The sequence below is a fragment of the Sylvia atricapilla genome, chromosome 14 (assembly GCF_009819655.1).
Source record: "Sylvia atricapilla isolate bSylAtr1 chromosome 14, bSylAtr1.pri, whole genome shotgun sequence".
Classification (NCBI taxonomy): Eukaryota; Metazoa; Chordata; class Aves; order Passeriformes; family Sylviidae; genus Sylvia; species Sylvia atricapilla.
Genome location: NC_089153.1, coordinates 17,632,841 through 17,647,309, shown reverse-complemented (window position 1 = coordinate 17,647,309; position 14,469 = coordinate 17,632,841). Strand labels below are relative to the sequence as shown.

General features: G+C 49.6%; 1 protein-coding gene across 3 annotated transcripts in view; it reads left to right on the top strand.

Annotated features, from left to right (window-relative positions):
- The window catches only part of PWWP2A (PWWP domain containing 2A), a 31,896-nt gene that overhangs the window by 15,187 nt on the left and 2,240 nt on the right, over window positions 1-14,469 (top strand). The window contains exons 3-4 of one of the 3 annotated variants that reach the window (XM_066329414.1): window positions 2,986-3,045; window positions 6,157-8,802. In XM_066329414.1, coding sequence (XP_066185511.1) covers window positions 2,986-3,045; window positions 6,157-6,170 — 74 coding nt within the window. In that variant the 3' untranslated portion in view covers window positions 6,171-8,802. Of the gene's footprint in view, window positions 1-2,985; window positions 3,046-6,156; window positions 8,803-13,910; window positions 13,992-14,469 lie in introns of those variants that run through there. The other 2 variants (XM_066329416.1, XM_066329417.1) reach the window with 2 other exon arrangements.

Genomic DNA, 14,469 nt, shown 5'->3' with positions numbered 1-14,469 from the left:
GATGTTCCAAGAGCTGTTTATGGAAGGATTTAAAGTCAGTTTTAATTTGTAGCTGCTGAGTTTCATAGTGAACGTGCTGTCTGGCTGCAGACTGAACAGGGCTCAAAACAAGCAGTTTGTTTTGTTACATTCATTTCTTGCAGCACCACGTTACAGTTGAAAATCTCTTTATACTCATCCTTGATTTTTCCTTTCACTCCCAGGGAGCTGCTCCTGTGAATGCAGCAGTTTCCAGGGGCTGGGGGAGAGCCTTGAAGGCTGGGATGAGACTTGGGGCTGCTTTAGCTGAACTCTTGTTAAGGTTTAGCTGAACTTTTGTACCCCACTTTGCTGTGCCTGTGGTCCCCAGCAGTGCCACAGCTCCGAGGCAGTGACACTTCCATGGCTTATCCCTGATTTATCCATTGCTCCCTCCAGGAGCATCCCTGTGCCAGGGTCGGGTCCCAGCAGCCTCAGGCTGGGCCAGGGGATGATCACTGAGCTCTGAGCAGGAATTTCCCCAGGGAAAGGGTGCTCACCAGGGAGGTTTGGGGTCAGCAGCCCTGCAGGTGTCCAGGGAATTCCTGGAGCTGGCACTCGGTGCTCTGAGCTGAGGCCAAGGTGAGCATCAGGCACAGAAAGGACTTGGTGCTCTGGGAGGGGTTTTCCAACCTCAGCCCTTCTGTGCCTCTGCCTTCAGCAGCACAGAGGGTGACTGGGATTTTCCCATCAGTTTTAGTGGGATAAATTTCAAATGATGCCTTTTTTAGTTCCTGGAATGCCTCGATGTGGCTGTTGGGTATTTTTGGCCTGTCAGTTTAGGGGAGAATGGGACAGGGCATGAGGAGTTTCTTGTACAGCTGTTCTGTTCCTCTGAAAATCTTCAGCGTCAGTTAAAACGCCTTGGCAGAGAGAGAGCAGTTATTCCAAAACTTAGATCTCTTTCCCCAGAGGTGTTGGAAGGTGTGAGGCTCCAGGAGCAGAGCTGCAAGGAAGAGGAAATGTTTGTGTGTGTCTGAAGTGGAATCATGCGGGAAATTGAGCAGGTATTTGTTACTGTGCTAATTAGAGTTGTAACTTTGTGTCGACACTTCACTGAGATACTCATCTCGGATGATTTGGTTTCTCTTTCAGAGGCTGCTGTGTTTAGTTTGGAGGCTGCAGAACTCCCCTGGGGTGGTTTAGGTCTGTACAAGGCTGAAAAGAACTCTTTTGTTTTTTTCAGCCTGGTGTAAAATACCTTTGAGTTTTTTTAAACATGGTTTCTAACTCTGGTTAGGATTCAGAGTAGCACAAGTGAGGAAGGGTAAGAGTTCCTTTTTGCATTGCTAGCCCTTGGGTTTGGTTCTGTTTAACTCTCTTAAGTCCTGATATTGATTTTCTTTCAAGTCTGCTAAAACTGTCAGAGTAGAATAGGAACGTGAATTTTGGGAAATAAATGTCAGTAGCTCATTCTCAGCATCATCACCTGTTCTGTGAGGTCCAGGGAGGAAACAGAGCAGCTTTCTGGGCTGAGGAGCCGTGGAAAGGAGCAGACTGATGAGCAGGGAAAGGCTATTTCAGTCCATCTTTTGCTTTATAATTGTGTTCCAATGAATGCCTGCAGGAGCAGCACATTCAGGCAGGGCAGGGGCTCCCTCAGTGATCTGGAGCTCAGGACTGAGCTGGGAGGGAAGTGCACTGAGCTGGAGGATAAAGGGGTGGATGGCAGCGTGTGGTGGCATAATCCATTGAGTAAAATGACTGGGACTGTTGAAAAAGGGAATTTTCCCATAACTAACAAAGTATCTGACCAGGGATCACCCACATTTAACACTGAAAACTTGTGTAGCTGCCAGCTGAGTGAGGATCCATTAGCTCAAGTGTGAGAGGTGGGGATGGGAGTATCCAACACCAAATTATCCCTGATGGAAGGAGCCTGTCTTGTGATCCCTGTCCTTGCAGTGACAATGGCAGTTCCCAGCCAACATTTAACCCCCCAGCTGCTGCTCTGTGTGCCACCTTTGGGTTTTGGTTGGAATAGTTCCCTCCCAGGGGGTCACCCTGGCAGTGTGTTCACAGTGTGGCTGTTTGGGTCAATGACATCCCTTGGACCTTTTCCCTGCTCACCCTCCTGGCGTTTTTTGGCACCTGGTCTAGTCTGACCCCGTCTGTCTCTGAGCTCCTTGGTAAGAACTCTTTGTGGTCATTTGGGTGGGTTTTACCAAACAGCAGCAATTCAGAAATACCTCTAATTATTGGGGTTTAATTGTTGGATTCTAATAGCAGCGTATGATTCCTTATGATTTACTCATACATTTTAATCTTCTGTATTACCTGGGACGTGGATACAATCCAGACTGTCATTTAAATTAATTAATGATTTTTTTCCTTAAATTTAACAGTGGCACAAGTGCTTTTGTGTGAGCACAAGGCTGAGCAGCAGGGAGCTGGTGCCAGGGAGCTGGGGACTGGTTTGCCATCCTGCTTTTTCCCTGCATTTCCCAGATGGGGCAGTTTGGAAAGCTCCCTGGAGCAGCACCTCAGTGCCAGGCACCAACCCCTGAGGAGAACTCGGCTCCAGGGCTCCGTGTTTTCCCCAGGAAAAAACCATTTGTGTTCCTGGCAGGAGGTGGGAAGTGGGTGGTGCTGACAGGACTTTCAGGCTTCACAAAACCTGAGCCAGCTTGTGCATCCCAGAGGGAGACACATGGGAGCAAAAGGAAAAAACCAAAGGTGAAATAAGCTGGAAAAGGTGACTCCCTGTGCTTGTGCCAGGGGATGTGGCATCTTTGATCTCCTCTTCCTGCCTGCCCACGGCCTGAGGGGAGAATTTAGCAGCCTGCAGGTAGGAATTGGCTCAGGGAACAAATCAGCATCCCCTGGAGCAAGTTTGAATCCAGGCTTGGCTCCTTCAGTGTGAGAATAACTGGATCTGTGGGGTATATTTGGGCTGTGTTTGACAAGTTACTTCCCAAATCAGAGGCAGGCACGTTTTGAACAGCTGTAATTCTGTTTCTGTGCCAGTGATTCCATCCCTCAGTGCGGAGGAGGAGGAGGGGACTGTGGGAACTGAGGATATTCCAGGTGTGTGAATCCCTGTGGGATGGGGCAGAGGCACAGGGGAAACTCTGCTGAGCTGCAGCTGGGACAGGAAATAAATAACACTTGAAGTGAGGCAGGGAGTTGCAGTCAAGCACTGGAATATTGATTGCATTTGTGGCAGTGGAACCCTGGGTGTGTGTAGTGACAGGCTTTGAAAACCAGGGGATCAGCCTGAGCTCCTGGGCTCAGAGCAGCTGGGAGGGGCAGAGATGATGGATTTGTCTTGTCACTTTGTCATTAGCAAGGCTGGGTTTGGAAAAACAGAATATTTGTACAAACATCTCTGTAACGAAGGATTCTGTGTCCTGGTGGCATCCTGCAGGAATCACACTTGGAGGAATCCAAGTTTGAGCTGAGGAAACCTGCACTGCCCCTTCTGCCAGGGGCCTCTGTGTGCAGCCTCCTGCTTGGCTGATGCCATTTACAGAACAGCAACTTGAAATCAGGTTGTTCTTTAGGAAAAAAACCAGATCTAGGTCAGTTTTCATGTTTGTTTACAGATGTTTTGGATGTCAAATATGAATAAGGACTATTCTCCTACATGCCAGGCGTGTGCTGGGAATCTGTGCTGTGGGAGGAGGCAAGTGCTTGTTCCAGCACTGAGATTCTGGGACAGAATCACAGCAAAGTCAGGTGGCAGAATTGTCCTTGCTGTGCTTTAACAGGTGCACAAAGGGGGAGATGGGATCTTCCTTTGTCAGCAAAATAATAGATACAATTCCAAGCAAATATTGGCTTAAATGCTAATTTAGCATCATTTTTTATTTAGTAATGTGTAGGGTTTTTGTTTGGCTTTAGGAAATGCTGGGGTTTAATTGCACCTCTGCCATGCTTCAGGATTTTAAAGCATGTGGTGCCAGTCTGGGTACTTAGTAGCTCTGGTGAAAAGGAACTAAATCCACAAAAATTACTTTTAAAAGAATTGTAGTCAGTTTATTTATAAGTTTAGTTAATAATAATAATAATAATAATAATAATTCATCTTTCCTTGAGGTATTTCAAGTGTCAAGGGATTTAGAAAAAATCTTTTCTGATACATTTATATGGAAAAAAACGAAGTTGGACCATGTTTTAGGAATTCTTGATACTGTGTCATATATTTCAGGGGATTAGGCTCCTAAAGGGAAGAATGTGTTGCTGCTCTTTGTTTTCCTGGTGGCTGAGGTCCTGCTGCTGGAGGCTCTAAAAGAAGGGCACAGTTCTTGCTTTTAGTAGTTCATCATCTGGAAGAGCAGCCTGGTTTCCCTCTTCTCCACTGGCTACAAATGGAATCTGTAACAGGAAAATAGGAGTTTTGTGCCTTCTGTTCCATAGTTTTGTACAGACACAGCGTTATCTCCCAGGAAGGTGCATAAATGTTACTGTAACTATTTAAATTTGGGCTCCTGGCCTTGAGGTTTAATCCCTGATGGGATGTGCTGCTATTTTTGCTTCCCTTGTCCTTCTGGGGTGTCTTTTCTCCCCCTCCACGGCTGCCTGGTGCCCTTCTGCTTTTCCTTTGGAGATAAAAGCCAGGGCTTTCAAAGGCAGCGATTCTCTTTGGACAGCAGTGAATAAAGGGATTGAGAAAATGTTCCCATTGAAAAATCAGAGTCCCCATGGCAGTGCTGGCTGCCAGGAAAGGCCGTGTGAGCTGAGTTCAGTGGGACAGGCAGGAAGGGCCTGACTCGTGTCAGTGCCTGTCCTGACACACATCTTCACCTTCTTCTTGGGCCAGTCCTTAGGATGGCTTCATGGGGAAGGGGCTGGAGCTCCAGGAGCTGGAAAGGGGCTCAGCTGGAGAAAAGGAGCTCAGGGGGGACCCTGTGTCTCTGCACAAGTCCCTGCCAGGAGGGGACAGCCGGGGATCGGGCTGTGCTCCAGGGAACAGGGACAGGAGCAGAGGCTGGGCCAGGGGAGGCTCAGGGGGGACAGCAGCAGGAATTTCCCCATGGAAAGGGTGCTCAGGCCTTGGCAGTGCCCAGGGAGGTTTGGATCCCCATCCCTGGAGTGTCCCAGGAAGGGCTGGAGGTGGCTCTGGGCTGGGGACAAGGTGGGGATGGGGCACAGCCTGGACTCAGTGGGCTGGGAGGGCTTTTCCCAGTCTGGGATCTGTGTGATCCTGGCATTCTGTGTGATTCTGCCTCCAGCAGTTGAATGGAGCTGCTTCAAAGCAGAGTCCAGCCTGTGAGCTCACTGGAGATCCCAGGAGAGCTGTGCCCTCAGGCAGGCTGAGCTGCCACTGTCCCACAACCCACAGATCCCACGTGGAGTGAGTGACCCCATGGAATGACTGATGAACAGCAATGGGCTGCACTCAGGAAGGTCAGGGGGTTCAGTGGCACTGAGCTCACACACAGTCAGGTTTTCAGTCACTGGGTCTGAGGAGCACAATCTCCATAGAATCCCAGAATCCCAGACTGGTTTAGGTTGAGTTGGGAGGGTCTTAAAGCCCATCCAGTGCCACCTCTGCCTTAGGCAGGGACACCTTCCACTAGCCCAGGCTGCCCCAAGCCCTGTCCAGATTGTCTCTGGACAATCCCCTGCTCCCAGTAAGACCTGGTGGCTGACTGGTGATGGCTCATGCAGGGCTCACTCAGCGCTGGGCTGTTCCTGCCTGCTTTACCGTAATTTATTCCCATTCTCTGCAGTAAAAGGGAAAGCACAGGCAGCCATGGGACAGAAACACCATTAGCAGGTTTCTAGTTCAGTGCTCCCTCAGGCACTCGGCTCTGGTGTGTGGAAGGGCACTGCAGGGTCACATTCAGCTTTGTCTTGTGGACTGCCATCGATGTATAGATTTTGTGACTTAATCTCTCCGCCTCCTGAGCTGTCTTTAGATGTCTTTACAATTGGAGTTCTCTCTGGATGCTGAAACGGGGTGAGATGTAACAGATTGCTACGGTGGCTCCTCCTCAAACCCCAGCCCCTGGAGGAGTTTGCTCACTTGTGTCTGTCTCGTGATAATGTCAATCTATTTTTTGTCTTCTGCACACGATGCACAAAGCAGGTGAGCCAGTAACTTTCCTGGCCACCTCAGCTTTTGCTTTACCTACTTTTGCAAATATGTACTGGAAGACATTTAACCATGTTCCCTTTCTCTCCCCTTTTCAGCTCAGAGACACTAATGACCCGCTGTTTTTATGGAACCTCACTACACTGCCACGAAGAGCACCAGCTCATCAGGACTGAGAGAAATCTGAGACTGACTTGTCCTATTTTTCCTCTGAAATCTTCACCAAGTAGTAAACATTTTTTTTTTGAAGGGGAAAGGGGGTAAAAGATGTTAAAGCTCCCCCTCGCACCGTTAGGGCACCTGTACCTAATGTACATTTTCCTTAAAATTTCAAAAGATGTTAGGAAATATTTTATAAAACTTTTTTGCAATAAATGACGCATGAAATTACGAAAGACTCTATGACACTTACATGCAAGGAACCACTTGAATTATTAGGATGAAGACTCACTGCAGATAACTGGGGCTTTTGTAATGTGACAGTCACGTTTGTATGTTTTGAGAGGTGCCAGTGACGGAGCCAATTTGCCTGGGAAGTTGACTGTAACTTTTGAACTTTTCTTTTAATTCTTGACTTTAGCATTGCAATTTTCCATTCTCTGAGGCTTAGTTAGTATTTAGTGCAGGTGTTAGCAGAGCTGTGATCTGTGATCAAAGCATGTCCAAACCCAGTTGTATTGTGAAATATGAACAGTCCTGCTATTGAGACCAACATTTCCCATAGAGGTGATGGAAAGGACAGTGACCACAAACTCCATGGATCTCTGTTTTATGGGAAAGCTCCTTCTGTGTGAATATGGTTGCATTTTATTTATGCTGTTGTAACACTTTGGGAATTGAGGGTTGTGAAATAACCTTGAGAGGGGCTACAAGGCAGAGAGCAGCCTTTTGCTTATAATCCTATAACAGGATGGGAATCATGAATGGAGAGTGATTCAATGGGATGGCATTTCTATTTCAAATCATGGGTTATTTTTTTCCTTTTGACATAAATATTTTTCAGATAGGTAACTAGTAGAGAGCAAAGGTTTTATTAGAGTTTCTGGTGGTTGTTGATCTGAGTTGACTTCTTTGAAAAGCTGTAAATCAAAAAAAAAAAAAAAAAAAAAGAAACTCACTGGGTTTTATCCATTTTATTCCCCTCCCACAAAGGTCTTGGGTAAGACTGACTTCAGTGGAGCTTGGGAATGCTGGACACGCTGCTGAAATCTTGAGTTATTAAATATTAATTTATTTGTCACTAATTATTTCCATTGTGTGCACACTGTCTCGGCAGAACCATTTCTTTAAAGTTCTTAGCAGGGAATTTGTTGTGTAACCTGGGAAAATAAATATTTGTTTGGAAGAGATGAAAATGTGCACATAATCTACTAAAAGTCAAATTTCTGTTTCTATAGAGATGAAAGGACTTGTAGGAAACTCTTTTCCTCCTTGCCGATATCCTGATTCAATTGGAGAAAATAGAATGTCTTTGTCTGGATCGTTTAAAACCAGAGGGACTTTTCCAAGGAGCCTCTGGGTCAGCACAAAGACAATTTCTTCGTGTCTGGAGCCTGAACGAACCACATAAAATTTGAAGTTAGGACAACTGTGTCATTGGCAACAGGTTTATACTTGTTAAACAGTCAGAGAGGGGGGAAGTGACAGGCTGGGACAGGCCCCCAGACCCCAGCCAGGCCCATCAGGGATTCACACACTGAGTGTGTGGCAGCTCGTGCTTTGTGCTGGTTCAGTGTCTGCTTTTCAGAGCTAAATTCTTTATTTATAAATGCAGAAATTGAATATTTGCTACCTACTTTTTAAAAACAGGCTGTACAGTGCATTCGAAGAGTACCGTTTGCCATAGCGATTTCATCAGAAAGTACAAACTTTTTTTTTTAGAATTTGGATGAATATTTGTTCTACAATGCTTTTCCTTTTCACCAGTGGAAGAGGCCCAGCAGTCTGGTCCTGCTCAAGGCCTGGGATGTGACTAGAACTGAAAGATTTAGACATGTGAATGAGGAAAGGGGTGACTTGGTGCCGGGTCCGTGCCAGCCTTTCACCTCCTCTTGGATTGACAATGGATGGGGGCTTGGCCTAATCAGGTACATTTTCCCCCTACACCCCCCACCCCTAAAAAAAAAAGCCCCACAAAACCAAACAGAAAAGCCACCAAACCACATGGCACAAACCAGTTTCTGCTCAGGAAAAAGGCCCGGGACTGTGGTGGCAGGGTTGTTGCACATGGGATTGAGGAGTGCCTGCTGTTGTTTTGGAAGCCGGTAGTGCCTGGCTGTGCCCCCGGATCCCCCAGGGCTCTCCTCCCCTCTCCTCCCTGAGCACAGAGCTGAAGCAGGAGGGATTAACCCAAGGGATGCAGGTGTGCACTGGAGAATATGGGTATAGAGCAAATAGCATCCAAGGGAGCTCATGTCTGCCTTGCTTTTCCCAGCATTGCGTTGGAAACCACGTTTTCGTTTGGAAATGAAATTGTCAGGGATATTCTAATGAGAGAGAGTGACAGTAATGTATTGCTTTTCACTTTTTTGCTTTAGTTGCTTAATATTTAAGCTTTGCTCCGTGCTACCTTCTTGTCTGTATATTGAATGGTCACTATGCCTCTTTCATTTTGTAGACTTGAATGAGGAAAATCTGATTCACCCTTTAAGGTTTGCTGAGAAGTAAAAATGATAAAGAATGTTGTGTAACATTTATTCAAATAAAGCCTTGATTTTTTTCAGTGCTCTTTTAAAGGGAAATAATGTTTTGATGTCTTTAACTTTCTTGCTTTATTAGTCCTTGACCCCAAAACCTTTGATTTATGTCAGAAGTGTTTTTTTCTGGATTAAACAAAGATTAAACTGAGGTTGCTGGTCCACTGCTGGAATTCCATCACGTGGACAAGTCTCTACGTAACCTCACCTTTCACCACAGCAGCTGAAAGATCCCAATCCATTCTCGGCCAGCTGGATGCTTCCCAAAGCAGTAGGGATAATTGTAATTAGCAAGAAAAGATGGTGTGGTAGAGACAGATCCAAGGAAGCCCTGGTGGCTCTGCCACAGTCCTTGGAGGAGGGGATGCCACGGGAAGGGGCTCCTGCCCTGGCACACACAGTCCTTGGGCTGGTTTTTATGGAGTTCTCAGTTTCAGACAAGTCTTGCCCTCACAGGTAAGTGTACGGGGAATTTCTCCATCCAGGGAGAATTGCCTTGTCCCGACCTGTGTTTCCTTGCCCTGGAGCAGGGATCAGGTGGTGCTGCAGAGGTAATTTCTGTTCCAGAGCTCCATCCCACTGCGCTCAAAGGAGGCCCATGCCAGCAAGTATTTTTCCAAAATATCTGGTGGAGCTGGCTTGGTGCTTGAACTTGATGATCTGAAAGGTTCTTTTTCAACCTTACTGGTCCCGTGATACTATGGAATGGCAGACTCTGGAACTGCACTTTCCCATCAAACAGAAGGCAGCATTTATACACCTTTCTTCCACTTGCATTTTCGGTACTGTAAAGAAAGATTCCCCACGTTGAGCTGAGCTCCTAGGCTAAACAAAACAAAAAATAAACTGTTTGAGTAAATTTGATTTCTAGGAAGTTCTGATTTCCGGGAAGCATCGGGGTGTTTGGATGGCATGGAGGGTCCCCCAAAGGTACCAACCCTGCCGGGAAGGGCTTGTTGCAGTAACCTGTTGTCCATAACGAGGAGTTTTTCCCCCAAACCGAATTAACTGTGGCCTGCTGCCCTTGGCTCCGCCGGGGATGCTTTGGAAGCGCCGTGACAAACACCCGCATGTGGCCGTGGCCCCAGCGCAGCTCCAGCAGATGGTTTTCTTTTCCTTCGTGCTTGTTTCTCATTCTGCCGGGATTACAGCAACTCCCATCCCCTTTCTCTCATTATTCCTTCAGCCTCGCAGCAGTTCCTCTTGAATTGGCGATCCTCATTAGGCGGGGAAATCCTGCTGAAATGTAATTGCTCGCTAATGGCTTTTCCTTTGTGACACGGAGCTTGGCAGCGGCGCTGAGGGGACGGAGCCACGGGAGAGGCTCGGAGAGCTCTGCAATTAGCCCCTGGATTAATCCTCACCGCGGTGCTTGGCAAAGGGATAAAGGTGACCCAGGGCCCGCACAAGGGCCCTCTAAACGCATTTGCTGCTGCCCCCGAGCATCAAAAAAGGGCGACGCTTAATGCGGGCAGAAGCGCAGCCCCGGCACGAGGGGTTCGGAGAGATTGCCGTGCCGAGTGTGAGGGCTCAGAGGTTACACGTCGCACGGTCACACCGACGGGGACATGGCCGAGGGGCTGGGTGACAGTGACGCCGTGAACTCACTGTCACACACCGGCTGTTTGGGAACATTCTGGGTGCGGCTGCCCTCAGGCCTGCCTGAGGCCCGCCTGGGCCTGACGGGCTCCGGGTTCCTTCCCTCGGGGCTCCAGTTTCCTCTCGGGGCTCTCGATTCCCTCAGGGCTCCGGGTTCCTTCCCTCGGGGCTCCGGTTCCTTCCCGGGGCTCTCGATTCCCTCTCGGGGTTCCCGGTTCATTTCCTTGGCTCCCGGTTCATTCCCTTGGCTCCCGGTTCCCTCGGGGTTCCCGGTTCATTTCCTTGGCTCTCGGTTCCCTCAGGGCTCCCGGTTCGTTCCCTCGGGGCTCCGGTTTGTTCCCTGTCGAGGCTCCCGGTTCCTTCCCTCGGTGGTCCCGGTTCGTTCTCTCTCGAGGCTCCCGGTTCCCTCGGTGGTCCCGGTTCATTCCCTTGGCTCCCGGTTCCCTCAGGGCTCCCGGTTCGTTCCCTCGGTGGTCCCGGTTCGTTCTCTCTCGAGGCTCCCGGTTCCCTCGGGGCTCCCAGTTAATTCCCTTGGCTCCCGGTTCCCTCAGGGCTCCCGGCTGGTTCCCTCGGGGCTCCCGGTTCGTTCTCTCGGGGCTCCCTGTTCCCTCCCGGGGCTCCTCTGCCTCGCCCGGAGTTCCCCTGGAGAAAGCCGGGTCTGAGGGCTCTGTGTGAGGGCTCTGAGGGAAGCAGGACGGCCGCGGGCTGCGAGGAGGGTTCCGTGGCAGGTGAGCTGTGTGTCCCTGAGTCTGCTCCACTCGGGGAAGGGCCCGTCCCTCTGCGCCAGGGCCGAGCCCCTCGGGCCACCGCCGAGCCTCAGTGCCCCGGGTTTGTGTCCTCCAGCCTTCTCCTTGCTCCGCTTGTTGTGGGATTTGTTCTCCCAGAGAGCCAGGAAAACCCTCCTGGTGTTTGCTGGGTCGTACCGAGGGGTTTATTCATATTCCGTATCCGGCTTTTATGGTTCTGCTCCTGCTTTTCCCTCGGGTGTCTGTGTGCTCTTTGTTTTGCCTTCCTTGCTGGGTTGGCAGCACAAGCCGTGGGTGCTCCACGCTCGGCGCATGGACACTCCTGCAGGGGGCTTTTGGCATTTTCTGTATTTGGAGTTAATTTTTTGGAGGGGTAAATATTCCAAGCCCAAGAGGGGCAGTTCTAATTTTGAAGTCCAGATTTTCAGCTGAGCTCTGCATCTTAAGAGCTTGGGGACTGGAATTTCTGACTGTGGTTGTCTTGGTCATTAAATATTAAGCGAGGCTGTTCCTGCTGGAGGGTTCATCCGAACACTGGAGGCTCTGAGGTGTCAGGGGAAGGGGCTGGGGGCTCCAGAGTGTTCATGGACACTGGACCATGCCAAGGATAAGACCCCAGGAATGCTGACACTGCTCACACGGATGTGGATGATGCTTCTGTGATTCACTCACTTTGCTGTGGTTGCCTTTAAAAAAGGCAGCGCTGGGCATGAGCTGTGAGAGCAGGATTGGAGAGGTTTGACTTCACACTTCTCTGCATTAACACTGCAGGATCCTGTCAGGAGCCATCAGCTGCATCTTGGCTTGGAAAACCTGCTGCTGGCTCCAGGTTCCAAGGCCTCAGCTGCATTCCAGCTGGGAGCAGGGACACAAATGTGTTGGGGCACAGCGAGAGCTGTCGCTTCAAGGGCAGCTCAGGGCTGGAGCCACAGGCAGGAAATCTGTGAGCTCCCAGCCTCCTCCTTTTTAAATTCCAAATACTGCAATTCTTCCTCCCTCAGACAGAGAAGTGCCCCACGATGGAGGGTCACAGGCAAAGGAGCTCATGGAAACAGGACAAATGCAATTAGAAAAGCCCCGCTGCATCTCCAGAGACTTGGCTGGGCACTCGCCAGCACCGCTCAGGAATACACTTAGGAAGCTTTTCCAGCAGCCACCGCCCAGACGAGATAACAGCGTTTCCGCTTCTCCCTGCCATCCCTGCTCCTGCCATCCCTGTTCCCTGCAGGGTCTGAAGGGAGGGACGTGCTGCTGCTCACTGCCCAGAGCAGGAACAAACCCCCGGGTGTGCTTTATCCCAGAACAGGCACGGCTCCCTCCCAGACCCCTGTCAGGGGTCAGTCCTGGGCAGCAGCTGCTCCTGGAGCCTCCCAGACACTGCCCAGAGCTCCTGGACACCGGGCAGGGAGTCCTGGGAACCAGGAGCAGAGCACTGGGCCCAGCCAGGCCAGGAAAGGCAGACCTAATCCTGCTGCATCCATTTAGGGAATGCAGGATTTGTAAATTGTCTCCTTGAGAAACAACGGGGGAGAAATGTGAGTTCTGGGGACTCCAGGCTGCAGCTGCAGATGGTTTCCAATTTGGAGATTCCCACTGAACGTGCAGAATCAGGAAAAAAAAGGGGTTTATTTTAATTTTCACTTGATTTAGAGCCTTTAATCTTTGTCAGGGTAGGCGGTGATGCCTCTGGCTTAGAGCCACAATTGCTGTGCCAAGGGCTGCCCAGAGCCCCCCCAGCAGTCACAGCCCTGCCCGGGGTGGGAAAAAATGAAGTTGCTGAGCAAGAAAATGTTGGGATCCATCCAAAGAGGGAAAGCTTGTGAATGAGCAACGTATGAATGCTGCACATTAAATGTGCCCCAGTGCATCTTTGCCCATGTTGGAGAGGAGGCACTGGGATATAATTGGTTCTTGGCTGCAGCAGTAATCCCTTGGGAATAACACAGCTAATTAAAGTCTAGGAACTGGTGACCAGCAGCTTCTCCTCTCTCCCAGCCCACAGGCTGGGGCTGTGCTCATCAGGGGCAGGTAGATCCCAGGAAGTTTTGTGCTAATCAAGGAAGGAGGGATTGGGCTTTAAAGGTCAGTGCTTTGTCAAATCCTGAATGTCCCAAGGATGAGCTGAGGGGGATTTTGGATCCTGCAGGGCAGGAGGGATCAGCTGTGCTGGGCTGTCTCAGGCCCACTGACCCTTCCCTGCAGCGTGGCCTCTGGCTGCCTCTCTTGGGCAGGTTTTGGGAGACAGAGCCCAACATGTGAACTGGGGAGCTGCTTTTTTATCTTTTAAGAGAGATTAAATGCTCCAAATCTTTGGTGGGATGCAGGGAACTGCAGGTGTCCAGCTCCTCTGAGAGGCAGGCCTTGGGACTCATGAGCAGGATCTGGAATGAGGCCAGGTTGGATGGGGTTTGTAGCAAACTGGTCCCTGGAAGGTGTCCCTGGTGTCTAGAAGTGTCCCTGTCCATGGCAGGGAGTGGGACTGGATGAACTTTAATGTCCCTTCCAGCCCAAACCATCCTGGCAATCTGTGATTCTAAACCTCAGCCCATCTGCAGCCAAAAGGATTGGAGTGTCTGAGGGGACAAACAGAGAAGTGAGGGAGAACCTCTGCATTAAACAGAGACAAATCCCAGTGTCAGTTCTGGTGTCCAAACATGGAAGGTCTGAGCCACAAGTGTTATGGAAATCCTGGAGAAAGTTCTTTGTAGGGAGAGACTTAACCCAGCTCGTGGACAGGACCAACATTCCCTTTATTTCTGTGCAAACCCCTCAGGAGAAAGGCTGGATACTGAAAGGTTTTGTGTTTGGCAGGCAAAGGAAGGAGGAACAAAGGTGGGAGCTGAGGATGGACAACTCCAGCTGCAACAGAGGCACATGCTGCTTACCAGGAGGGTGAGTAACTGTTGGAACAGTTGAGAAAGGAACTGTTTGGTTTAAGAGCACTTGTGTTTAAAAGATTGTGTTTCATGAAACAGTTTTTTCCTCTCAGAGGTTGTAAATCCAGCACGTGTGACTCAAAACTCCCTGGCACTCCCTGGGTTGTGGCCAGTGGCACCAGGAGGCACCAGTTATTTTACTGGTGGCAGCTGTGACTGTTTAGTTTAGACATTAAAAAAACCTCACTTAAAAATCAAAAGCAAGATCCATGCACTTGTTCAGGATTTGGACAATGCCAAAGGACTTTCAGGCAATTAATTGGAGTTTTGCCCAGAGGAGAACTTGCTGTGGTGGCAGATAACACCTGCCAGAGGTTTCTGGAGAGAGGCTGAGGAGAGAGGGGTGACCTGGAGGTTTGAGCCCTCAGTACCAGCGTGCCCAATTCCCAGTGACTTTCACACAATCCAATTAAATTACAAACACTAATCAGCTG